General features: G+C 31.3%; 2 protein-coding genes across 2 annotated transcripts; one reads left to right on the top strand and one right to left on the bottom strand.

Annotated features, from left to right (window-relative positions):
• Positions 1–213: 213 nt before the first annotated feature.
• On the bottom strand, positions 214–3,679 carry LOC110276129 (uncharacterized). Its single transcript, XM_052263089.1, has 3 exons — positions 3,514–3,679; positions 2,037–2,262; positions 214–717 (listed from the first exon to the last, which is right to left on the bottom strand). The coding sequence occupies exons 1-3, from the start codon at positions 3,677–3,679 to the stop codon at positions 639–641; spliced, it is 471 nt and encodes a 156-aa protein (XP_052119049.1). The 3' UTR covers positions 214–638.
• A 4,061-nt stretch (positions 3,680–7,740) lies between these two features.
• LOC110276902 (uncharacterized) lies at positions 7,741–8,280 on the top strand. The gene has a single exon (XM_021133996.1). It carries the CDS (start codon positions 7,741–7,743, stop codon positions 8,278–8,280), a length of 540 nt encoding a protein of 179 aa, XP_020989655.1.
• The last annotated feature ends 4,382 nt before the right edge of the window (positions 8,281–12,662 follow it).

Genomic DNA, 12,662 nt, shown 5'->3' with positions numbered 1-12,662 from the left:
CTGTTTTGATAAATGCTAAAAATTTCACGGATCAAACTCAACATTAGCTCGTTTATATTTAAAATTGCAAGTTTAATAGCCCACAATGCATGGGATAAAATTAAAATTTATCATTTATCATTTTTTGAATTAAATTAATATATTAATTACATAAATAATAACTTCTTAGCATATCTTCTATAAATATTGGAAAAGTATAGGTAACCAACAATATTTTTGAATAATGTGTGAACAATGTGAATTAATAGGATTAAAAGAGTAAATAATTTATATAATTTACACGAAACTAATCGATGACTTCACTCCTCTATATTATACACTCCTAATCTATCATAGTCTCTACCAAGGTTCAGAAAACCGGACCGGTCATCAAATCGCTCTAGTCACTGGTTCACTAGTTCATTGGTCTAACCGGTTCAACCGGTGGTTCAACCGGAAAAACCGTTTAGAGTAGAATAATAAATAAATTATAAATACACATCCTAAAATATAATTATAGTCTGATATAAATCTTAAAATATCTTCGAAATTTAAAACACTACATAAAATATCATCAACCAAATACATATGATCTTATCAAAATCCAAACTCAAAAGTTAAATAGTAATAAAAGCATATCTAAATATTAAATCCCAACATCATGGTTTATCAATCAAAATCCGCAAGAACTTGTTGCAAATCTGCTTCGGTGGGATGATCTTCACCTTCATTCCCACCCTGATCAGCAGAAGAAAGAGATGCAGCATAAAGACCACTACTACCACCACCACCACTTTGATATAAATCAGCATCAATTTCACCTAATAAAATAGAAATGTTATCATTATATGATAAACTAACAACCTTCTAATAAATCATTAGAAACTAAATATACTATACTCACGCAATAAGTCATCCACATTACTAGGAAGATCAGGCTCTTTCTCTACAGCATCTTCAGTCACCCAAAAGTCAACTTGACTGATACTTTCATAATCAATTGGATCATATTGTGTCAATGAGATTAAGGCAATGAGCAACACATGGTGACCAATAGATATTATCATATTTTCTATTGATAAGCCTACCAGCAGCAACATAATTGGCCGCATTGTTAAATTTATTATGATAAAGATTACAAATGAAACAATATAGTATTTCATGAAACATAAATAAACATATTTGCTTCTGTGAATTCCACCTCCATTGAAAACTTGTAGACAAAATAAACATTGATACTGTGGTTTTCCATTCACTGTTTGTAGAGCAACATATTTCCAAGCTAAATCTGTTTTTCCCCTAAGGTTCGAAGAACCTTGTGACTAACTATCGTTAGCACTACGGGAATTAGGATTAGCAGCATCATTCGAAATAGGAGTATCGGCAGGCATGTTATTATTCACAGAATCATTGTTATCAGCAGTTGCTTCTTGATTAATACTATCTTCCCTAACTAAAATTAATAAAACATATATGAAATTAAAAACAGCCACAGCAATAAACATTAACAATTCTATCTACACAATGAACATTAACAATTATGCAGAACAAATTTGAGAAATTCAGCCAGTCAACAAATATGCAAAACCGAGTCAGTTTCCAGCATTAACAAAGTACAAAACAGTAACAAATTTGAGCTACAAAATAGAAATTTGAGGAACACAGAAATTGAACTACAAACACAAATTGAACTACAAACACAAATTGAGCAACACACAGAAATTGAGCTGCAAACCAAGTTACCAACAAACAGAAATTGAGCTGCAAATCAAGTTACCAACAACCAGAAATTGAGCTGCAAACCAAGTTACCAAGAAACAGAATTTGAGCTGCAAACCAAGTTACTAACAAACAGAAATTGAGTTGCAAACCAAGTTACTAACAAACAAAAATTGAGCTGTAAACCAGGTTACTAACAAAGAAGTTCACAGAGGCAAAGAACAAAGATGAGCAGAGGAAGTCAGTTCACAGAGGCAAGTTGAAGTTCACAGAGGCAAGTCGAAGTTCACAGAGGCAAAGAAGTAAAGAACAAAGATGAGCAGAGACGAGTTACTCACCGCGCGACGATGAAGACGATGGGACGGGGCAGATGAAGACGAGGCAGACGGCTGGCTACTGGGCAGGGAACCAGGCGAAGAAGGAGGGTTACTTGGGCTGACGACCAGGCGACGGCGGTTGCGCTGTTGACCGGTGACCGCGGCGACGAAGGAGGGGGCGGTGGCAGGCTAGGGTTCGGGCGTGGAGGGTTCAGCTTCAGTCTTCTCTCATTCTCTGTTCTCTTCTCTCACGAAGATGAACAACACACAGAATTAGGGATTCGGGGGAAGAAACGGGGGGTGGTTGGGGTCACCGGGTCAGGGTGCTCTTCGGGTCGGGTCGGGTTAAGGGGTTCTTTTTTTTATATAATGAAACGACGTCGTTTATGTAGAACCGGCCGGTTACCGGTTCGCCGGTTCGTCGCCGGTTCTTTCAAGGACGGCTTCTGCAGGAGGATCGGACCGTTTGTATCGTCGGTTCGCAGTTAAACCGGTCGAACCGGCCGGTCCGGTCCGGTTTTCAGAACATTGGTCTCTACTTTCTCCTTTTTTTTTTCTTTTCTATGATCCTCTCTTCCTTCAACTAATTAACCTATCTCTCTAAAGAATACAAAGGCAAACAAAGCATATATTTTTGTCAACATCTCAATAAAAGACCTAGCACCAAGAAACTCAAACCAACTCATCAAGAAGCTAGGAAAAAACAAATTCAGAGTAATCGATGAAAATGAAGCAATTAGAAGATATGGAGAGTGAACCAATAGCAAATAAGACACGGAGAGCATAAATATTATGATAAACACGACGAGTAGGTGGATGGTGGAGGAATAAATAGAAGCTATAGTTGGAGGAAGGTGAACAGATATATGAAGAGGACTAATGATAACCGGAGATTATTAAAGTTTAGATGGTGTGTTAATTAGAGGTAGAAGAATTCAGATTCCAAGAGCGAGATTTGAAAGGCAGATGAAGACTGAACAGATGAGCGATGGACAAGCCAATGAGCGTGCAGGGAACATAAAAAGATGGAGACTAGTGAGTTTTAATCAAAGTCATTTCAGAAGAAATGAAAGAAAGAACTTCGAATATAGGAAGATATATTAAAGTAAAGGCAGAACCGCATCAGTGAATATAATATTAGAGAGGAGGGAAGGTTAGGCTGGATTAATCAGAGACATAGAAAAGATGCAATAGCGAAGAAGGATGATGCAAATAAATAAGAGGTGGTGGCAGAGGTGTCGGAGACTCAAAAAGAGAGACAAGAAAGGAATGTAATACGGAAATGTTTCGAACCAATCAAGTTTGCATTAATGAAAAAAGCCATCAAGGATAGATAGAGAGGACCTAGAACAATTAAGTGTAGGGACCTTGGTTTGTTTAAAGCTTACTAATGCTCGAATCAGTTGAAAATAGGAATAAGGAGTTAAATGATCTGATATTGTTGAGTATTTTTTATGAACTTCGACCTCAATGAGATTTATGTGGAGTCATTTCAAACGGGCGTGGATAGAAATGATGGGGGTTCCAATACATATATGGTGAAGGAGACGTTTAAGAGGATTTGTAAGTCTTGGGGGAAGACAATTATGCTGGATAATATTTACAGAAGGCAGTCGCTCCGTTAGTTCAACAAGGATATAGTGAAAATGGATGAAGCGGTCCATGAATGGGTTATAGTGAAAAGTTTGAGATTTTTGCAAGAAAATTTGGAAGAGATATATACAATGTACAAGCGCGTCCAATGAATGAAGTGAAGATGTAGAGAATATGAGCTTGTACTAAAGGGATCTGCGAAAAAATAAGAAAATGCCAAGAACGGAAAAAATAGCGCCGTTGGAAAAAATGATGTCGTCTCAGGTTAACAGTTCGGAAGAAGCCCTACAAACTGTTATAGAAGTGATAAAGTGTAAAAGAATCGTAACAAGGGATCCGATACTAGATGAATTAATTGCTAAACGGTGGGAATTGAATAAAAGTGTTAGGGAGAGTGCATGGGGTAGTTACGTTGGAGAAGCAGGGCAGTGTTTGAAAATTGAGTTGAAAGATAACGACTTCTCGAATAAAAGGATGTTGAATGATAGGGATGGGTGTTAATATGCGAAAGTGGGCTTCCAATTACTTTGGCCCAAAAAAAGGTGGTTCAATATAGGGAATATATGGAGAAGGAGACTTTGGACCAAAAGGATAACAATATGTGAAGAAAGTAGTGCTTGTGATGGAAACATGAATGAGAAAACACAAAAACAAAGGAAGGCAGTGAGGCATTAAACATGATTAAAGTATGCAGAGATGCAGGTATATTTTTAAAGAAGAAGAAAAAGAAGACGAAGAGGAACGAATCCTAAAGACTCTAGAGGCCGAAGGCACCTCAACAAGAGAGGAGAGCATAATGCAAAATAAGAAGTCTAAAAGGGAAGGCAACAAGACGGTGAAGATAAGTGGCGAACATATTCTTAGATTAGGTGTGAAAATTTACCATTAATGAAATAGTATTTTGGAATGTTATGGGGCTAGATAGGAAGGGAAAGTTGAAATGGTTAAGAAAATTATTAAGATTACGTTGGATTTTATTGGTTTGTTGGAAACTAAGAAAGATAGTGTGGATTGAGGTCTGGTTAGGAAGATATTGAGATACAATAATCTAAATTGGGCGGGTGTAAAATCATAAAACAATGCTGGTGAGATATTATATGTTTGAGGGAATGAATTGTTATAAAATGATTTTTGATAAAAGTTCGATTGGATTGTTATATAAGGATTTTTGAAAGAAGTATGATTGGATTATACAATTTGCACTCTCTATGGATCACATAATAGAGATGAGAAGTGGAGATTCTGGAAAGAGGTAACAAAGGGAAAAATAAAGTGCCAAGTTCCAATTTTGTAATGGAGATTTCAATGAGGCGTTGCATATTAGTGAGAGAAAATGGTGCTCATCTTTTTCCTAGAGCAGTCAAGAATTTAAAGAGTGGGTTCAACAATCAGAGATGTTGGAGTTAGATTTAATTGGAAGAAAATTTACTACGTGTGGGAGGACGTTATTGAGTAGGATTGATAAGGTGTTCTGTGATGTGGAGTGGTAAGAATTTTTTAGCAATTTGAAATTAAAAGTACTAGATACTGATTTTTAATGTTGTTGTTTGTGGACTGGGGATGGCTATGGAGTGTTTCATGATGAAATGCTGCAGACATTTAATAGGCTCTTATGTGATAGTTTTTTTTATGGTTTTTATGCTGTCTCTTGTTGTTTTTGTTATTTGAATTGTTATGGGATTGAGCTTTCTTCGTTCACTTCCTTGTTTCTGGGGGACTTGATGAGTGTCAAATATAAAAAAAAAAAAGATTAAATTCAACTATTTTTTAGTTCTATGAGATTTTTCTTTATAAAATTAGCTTTTCACGGATAGTAATTATAAGTACATAATTAAACTGGTAGTCGCTCTAGTCACCAAAAAAAAAAACTGGTAGTCGCTCTAGTGTACTAATCTAAATCCATAAAGATGTACAAAAATTCTCTCTTGTTGGATGGGTGATGGACACGTATTGTGTTCTTTTTGCAAAGCAGAGCAGGGTGTCAGCAATGAGATGAGTTTCGTGGAAGTTTCCATGAGCGGAGTCGTTACTGTGAACTAGAACCAGATATCTTTCTATTGGGATTTGTAATGAGGACCTTTGTATGTTGGGATAAAATAAGAGGTGTTGTTGTCCTAGGAGTGTCTGTTGATTTATTATAATATTTGATCTGCAAAGTATACTAAAAAAATAATGGATTAGAAGAGAGGAGAATTTAGTGTGCTTGGTGTGAGAGTGTTAAACATGTTACCAGTGAAAAAAAAAAAAAAACTTAGGATGCAATTTTTCAGCGAAATAAATACTTGCTGACTTAGAAGCGAAAAAATAATGGGAGAAAGATAACGCTGGAATAAAGGGTGTTGTACAAAGGGATTGGGTTTGTTCTTCTGATTATTAATAATAGTTGGATTAAGCAAACGCCAAATCACACATCCATATCGTGAATATTAGATTTTAGTGTTAGAAAATTATTTAATTATTTAATTTTGTTTTTGAAAAATACATATATTAATTTTATAATCATAAATTATATTATTTTAAATTAAATAACTTATATAATGATACACTTATTTATTGTTATAAATGATAAATTGAATAAATCATAATTATTTTTAATTTGAAATTAAATGATATTTTTTTTTTGGACTTTAGTTATATTATCTTTTGGAATTTTGATACTATTTTTATTTGGATTTCAGTATTTAACAGGTGTCATACTCAGATATAAATAGTGACTTAAGAGTTCGGTCTCCAATATACTAAACCGTCTCAACAACTCTTTTTTCATAAGAAAAAGTTGCAATTCAGCCGTCCTATTAAAAATATAAAAAATTTTGGTTGAAGAAGACTGAGACTACTCTTTCATTTATTTTTTATTTCTAATTTTTAATTTTTATGAGTAAAAATATATTTTTATATTATAATATATTTTTAGTGATTTAATATAGATGATTTAAAATAATAAAATACTTTATTTTAATAAATAATATCAAAGTCATTCATAATTTAATTATAAAAAATATTCAATTTTATTATTCTTTTATTCAAAATATGTTAATATTTACATAATTTACATTATTATCATCGCACCGCAAAGTTATATATATTTTGGATTGTTAGGATTTGGTTGAATTAGTCCCACATTGCTTAGGATAGCAAACGGAGTGGGTGGCCTAGGCTATAAATATGAGGCTAAGTTCTCCATTTATTTTTGCACCAGTCGGAAACACTTTAAGCTTGTATCTGATTTTTCTTTTCCTCTATACTCTTTGATTAGAGAGTGTTGTGAGGTGTAGTTAGATATTTGCTTTGAGAGAATGTGGGTGTACTGGGGTGCCGGTGTTAGAGAGAAAGAAGTCTATGTGTTGTAACAATTTTCACATAGTGATTTTCGTTTTAATTGTGTGTGTCATTAATTTGGTATAAAGTTAATTGATTATTTTTTTGGAGTATAAAGATTAGTATGCATATATTACTTATGTGAATATTAATCTATTCAAAAAAAGATTTATTTTTGGTCAAATTATATATACACATTAATAATATTTGAGTAATAAAAAATAATGTTTATTATTTATGCAAATAGTAGTCGGCCCAAAAAAGTTTATTTTTTGGCCAAAGCATTACATGCTTTTGTTTATTTTCTATTAATTATGTGATAAATAATCGGCCGAAAGAAAAGTTATTATTTGACCAATTAATAGAAAATATATGCGGTAATAAATAGGTTGCGAAGTTTAAGTTTCCATATGCGCATTCAGTCGGTCCAAAACAAGGCTTGATGTATAACAAAAATTTTGACAATATTTAATTACTACAATAAAAGTATCATTTACAGTTAATTTTTTTATCCAAAAATTAAAAATTAATATTGTTTTAGATATCTCAATATGAATTTTTTTCCATTATTTAACGAATATTTACTGCATATTTTTTTGTTCTAATCTAGAAACTATGATTTTAGCTATCAATGTTTTTGCACAAATTAGCAGTATTCCTATACTAAATAGTTCAAACTAAGGTTTAGAATGATACCTTAGAGATTGTCCTCGGTTGTATGGATTTGGATATAGTTCTTCGAGAGGAGTAAGCCACTTCCACTCTAGAAAATCTCAATGAGGTTAAAATAGAGAAGTGGAAAAGATCCAATCGAATGAGCATTATGATCATTAAACGCTTAACTCCTGAGCCATTTCGGGACTCAATTACTGAGGATAAAGATGCCGAACAGTTCCTGAAAGATGTTAAAAATTTCTTTACTAAGAATAAAAATGCGGAGGCAAGTAGTCTTTTGAGCAAACTTGTCTCCATGAGGTATAAAGGTAAAGGGAACATAAGGGAGTACATTATGAAAATATCTCATCTTCCTTCTAAATTGAAAACACTAAAGTTAGAGTTATCTGAAAATTTACTCGTGCATTTCATTTTGATCTCCCTTCTTGCACACTTTGGACAATTCAAAGTGAGTTATAACACTCTGAAGGACACTTGGTCCCTAAATGAGCTTATATCTCACTATGTGCAAGAAGAAGAGAGGTTGCAGCAAGATAAGACTGAAAGTGCTCACATGGTTTCATCTTCTCAGTATAAAAGAAAGCGTGATACTACTACAGATGCACATTCTCAACACAAAAGGCTAAAAAACAGGATCAAGCTTCAACCTACTTCTTCTATAAGAAGGTGGGACACATGAAAAAGGATTGTACCAAATATGCCACTTGGCGCGTAAAGAAGGGTATGATTCTTACTTTCGTTTGTTCTGAGGCTAGTTTAAGTTATGCACCTATTGATACTTGGTGGGTAGATTTTGCTGTTACTACTCATGTAAGTGTTCTATGTAGGGTTGCATGTGGAGCCGATCGCCAAGTGGTGCTGAAAGATACATCTATGTGGCAGACGATAATATAGTTGCAGTCGAAACTATAGACACTTTTAGATTATATTCCACGAGTGCATTTTACTTGGATTTATTTGAGGCATTTTATGTATTGTCATTTAGACGAAATTTAGTTTCTGTTTCTCGTTTGGACAAATCAGGTTATTTTTGTTCATTCAAAAATAATAAAGTCAGTCTCTTTTATAATTCAAATAATTTGCTCTAGTCATTTGATAGATAATCTATATAGGCTTGATTTGAATTCCTGTAATAATAAAATACTACAAACAGGTACAAAACAAAAACTAAATGAGAATTCGACATTATTATGGCACAAACGCCTAGATCACATCTCTAAATAGAGAATTCACAGGCTCGTGTTGGATGGGATTCTTGTACCCTTAAATTTGGCAGACTTTGAAGTCTACATTGAGTGCATAAAGGGAAAAAGAACAAACGAAAGAAAATTAGGTGTCGAGAGAGCTAAAGATGTCTTAAAACTGATACATACCGATATATGTGGCCCATTCTTTACTATCTCTTGGAATGGACAACGGTATTTTATTAAGTTCATAGATGATTACTCTCGTTACAGGTATCTATATTTAATTCATGAAAAGTCCTAAGTTTTGGATATTTTCAAGTCTTTTAACTTCAACTTAGGAAGAAAATTAAAGCATTATATTATTAATTTTCTATTTTTTATGGGCAATACATATATTAATTATAATAACAAATTATGCTATTTCAAATTAAATGACTTATATAATGATAATTTCATTTATTGTTATAAAATCTAAATTGAATAAGTCATAATTACTTTTGATTTGGAATTAATGAGAATAATACTAGATATTATCTTTAAGACTTTAGATATATTATCTTTTGGATTTTAGATACTATTTTTATTTGGGTTTTAGGGTTTAATAGTGTCATGCTCAAATATAAATAGTAACTTAAGAGTTCGGTCTCCAATATATTAAAGCCACCTTCCACTACCACAAAAACCGATTTTAGCCACCAAATTTTAACTACTAACGTTGAATCGTGATAAAAATAAATGAGTATGTCTTGTATTTAGCACGAAACATTGTCAAATGGCTAAAATTTAACATTCTGCCACAAACAATATTCATCATAGCCTCTTAATTCAAAGTTTGTACTCCTTATTTTAGCAAAATCGTTTCTTCTCCTAAAAATAAAAATCAAACTATAATCTCTTCCCTCACTTCTCCCTGTTTGTTTGCCATGGTCGTCCTATTTTAAATAAATGTATTTTTTTAAATAAATTTATTAATCTATAATATTTTTTTTAAATATCCTAACATTAACACGTATTTATGAAATTAAATATGAAAATATGAAAAAATGAATTTAGATAAAACAAATAATTATAAAGACAAAAGTTATATTCTAATATTTGAGTTAATTATAAAGATAAAATTTATCTAGCTAAAATAATATAATTTAGATAGATAATAAAAAAATTGGTAATTTTTAAGTAACAAAAAAAATTTAGAGAATCTTTTACAAAAAATAAATTGTTTTATCATTTTTTGAATTTAAAAGAATTGAAAATAAGTAAAAAAAAATTAGTCTTTTATTTACATAATTTAGTACTCACTACATGTATTTGTGAGTAGTGTGCTCTTATTATATGTATAATTTTTTTAAATTCTTTTTGTAAAATTATAAATTAAATTTTTTATTTATACTATTATTGAATTAGGATATACCATTAATTATTTATTTTACAAGTATAATTAATATTTAGTACTAATTTTTTTATTATATTATTTTTATTTTAATGAATCACTTCTTTATTCATAATATCCTTTATTTTATTAGGTTACATTTTGTTTTACATGATCTTTTATTTCATTAGTTAATAATAAATAAATTAACTATTTTTATTTTATTTTAAATTTTTTTATACTTTTAATTATGTTTTACTTTATATTATTATAACAAAAATAAAAAATAAAAATATACAAGCTCAAAATTAAAATTAAAATTCTTAATCAGATTTATCATTAAATTAAAATAAATAAATATCATTTTAAAATAAAATATTTTAAAATATATTATAGATAAAAATTAAAACGTAAAATGAAGAGAAAACTCTAACAAATATCCAAATCGAAGGTATTGAGAGTCCTTCTCCCTCTGCTTATCTTCGATCCCTTTTTTTTGAATCCATTTTCCCAGATCTCTCAGATCTTAATGACTCCTTAAGTTTGGATTTCTTCACCGATTCTAAAATCAGGACATGTGTTACTTCAGGAGATGTGTGTGACCTTCTTGGTGGCTGGGCTTCCAAAAGACACTGCTTTTAGCCACGCAATGATGTTACCGATGCAAAAAGTATTTTATGTATTGTCATTTAGATGGAATTTAGTTCTGTTTTTCGTTTGGACAAATCAGGTTATTTTTGTTCATTCAAAAATAATAAAGTCAGTCTCTTTTATAATTCAAATAATTTCCTCTGGTTATTTGATGGACAATCTATATAGGCTTGATTTGAATTCCTATAATAATAAAATACTACAAACAGGTACAAAACAAAAACTAAATGAGAATTCGACATTATTATGCACAAACGCCTAGATCACATCTCTAAATAGAGAATTCATAGGCTCGTGTTGGATGGGATTCTTGTACCCTTAAATTTGGCAGACTTTGAAGTCTACATTGAGTACATAAAGGGAAAAAGAACAAACGAAAGAAAATTAGGTGCCGAGAGAGCTAAAGATGTCTTAAAACTAATACATACTGATATATGTGGCCCAATCTTTATTGTCTCTTAGAATGGACAACGGTATTTTATTAAGTTCATAGATGATTACTCTCGCTACAGGTATCTATATTTAATTCATGAAAAGTTCTAAGTCTTGGATATTTTCAAGTCTTTCAACTTCAACTTGCGAAGAAAATTAAAGTATTATGTTATTAATTTTCTAATTTTTTTGTGAACAATACATATATTAATTATAATTACAAATTATGCTATTTTAAATTAAATGACTTATATAATGATGATTTCATTTATTGTTATAAATTCTAAATTGAATAAGTCATAATTACTTTTGATTTGAAATTAATGAGAATAATACTAGATATTATCTTTTAGACTTTAGATATATTATCTTTTGGACTTTAGATACTATTTATATTTGGGTTTTAGGGTTTAATGGTGCCATGCTCAAATATAAATAGTGACTTAAGGGTTCGGTCTCCAATATACTAAAGCTGCCTCCCACTATCACAAAAACCGGTTTTAGCCACCAAATTTTAACTACGAACGTTGAATTGTGATAAAAATAAATGAGCATGTCTTGTATTTAGCATGAAACATTGTCACAGTGGCTAAAATTTAATATGTTGCCACAAACAATATTCATCGTAACTTTTTAATTCGAAGTTTGTACTTCTCATTTTAACAAAATTATTTTTTCTCTTCTCCTAAAAATAAAAATCAAACTATAATCTCTTTCCTCACTTCTTTCTGTTTGTTTGCCATGCTCGTCCTATCTTGAATAAATGTATTTTTTTAAATAAATTTATTAATCTATAATATTTTTTTAAATATCCTAACATTAACACGTATTTATGAAATTAAATATGAAAATATGAAAAAATGAATTTAGATAAAACAAATAATTATTAAGATAAAAGTTATATTCTAATATTTGAGTTAATTATAAAGATAAAATTTATTTAGCTAAAATAACATAATTTGGATAGGTAATAAAAAATTGGTAATTTTTAAATAATAAAAAAATTTTCAGAGAATCTTTTTCTAAAAATAAATTGTTTTATCAGTTGTTGAATTTAAAAGAATTGAAGATAAGTAAAAAAAATTAGTCTTTTATTTACATAATTTAGTACTTACTAGGGGTGGCAAACGGGTCTAAACCCGCCGGGTCGGCCCGCATAACCCGCCAAAAAAGGCGGCCTGTGCTGGAAAATCGGGACCGCCAAATAGCAAAAGCCCGCCTAACCTGCACCGCTTAAATCGCGGACTTTGGCGGGGCAGGGCGGGCTTCCCCGCGGGGCTAAGATTTTTTTTAGTGAGGGGGTATTTTTGTAATTTTTTTTGGCAAAACTTAACTTCCCCCAACCTAACTTACAAGAGTATGAAGATAAAAATTGAGTGTTTTGAATTATGTTTATGTTATTTTGGAGACAATATTTATAAT

This window comes from Arachis duranensis, chromosome 6 (genome assembly GCF_000817695.3).
Source record: "Arachis duranensis cultivar V14167 chromosome 6, aradu.V14167.gnm2.J7QH, whole genome shotgun sequence".
NCBI lineage: Eukaryota > Viridiplantae > Streptophyta > Magnoliopsida > Fabales > Fabaceae > Arachis > Arachis duranensis.
Note: the sequence above shows the minus strand (reverse complement) of the source record. Positions and strands in the feature narration are given on the sequence as shown.

Bases quoted from the DNA above. Each gene is read 5' to 3' on its own strand.
- LOC110276129 (XM_052263089.1), bottom strand. From the start codon at position 3,679: ATGGACCGCTTCATCCATTTTCACTATATCCTTGTTGAACTAACGGAG. The intron at 2,263-3,513 runs GTTTGAAATGAC...CATCTTCGTGAG, and splicing joins CATCATTTCTATCCACGCCC to AGAAGAGAACAGAGAATGAG. The intron at 718-2,036 runs GTGAGTAACTCG...TCTGCTGATCAG, and splicing joins ATCGTCTTCATCGTCGCGCG to GGTGGGAATGAAGGTGAAGA.
- LOC110276902 (XM_021133996.1), top strand. From the start codon at position 7,741: ATGAGCATTATGATCATTAAACGCTTAACTCCTGAGCCATTTCGGGAC.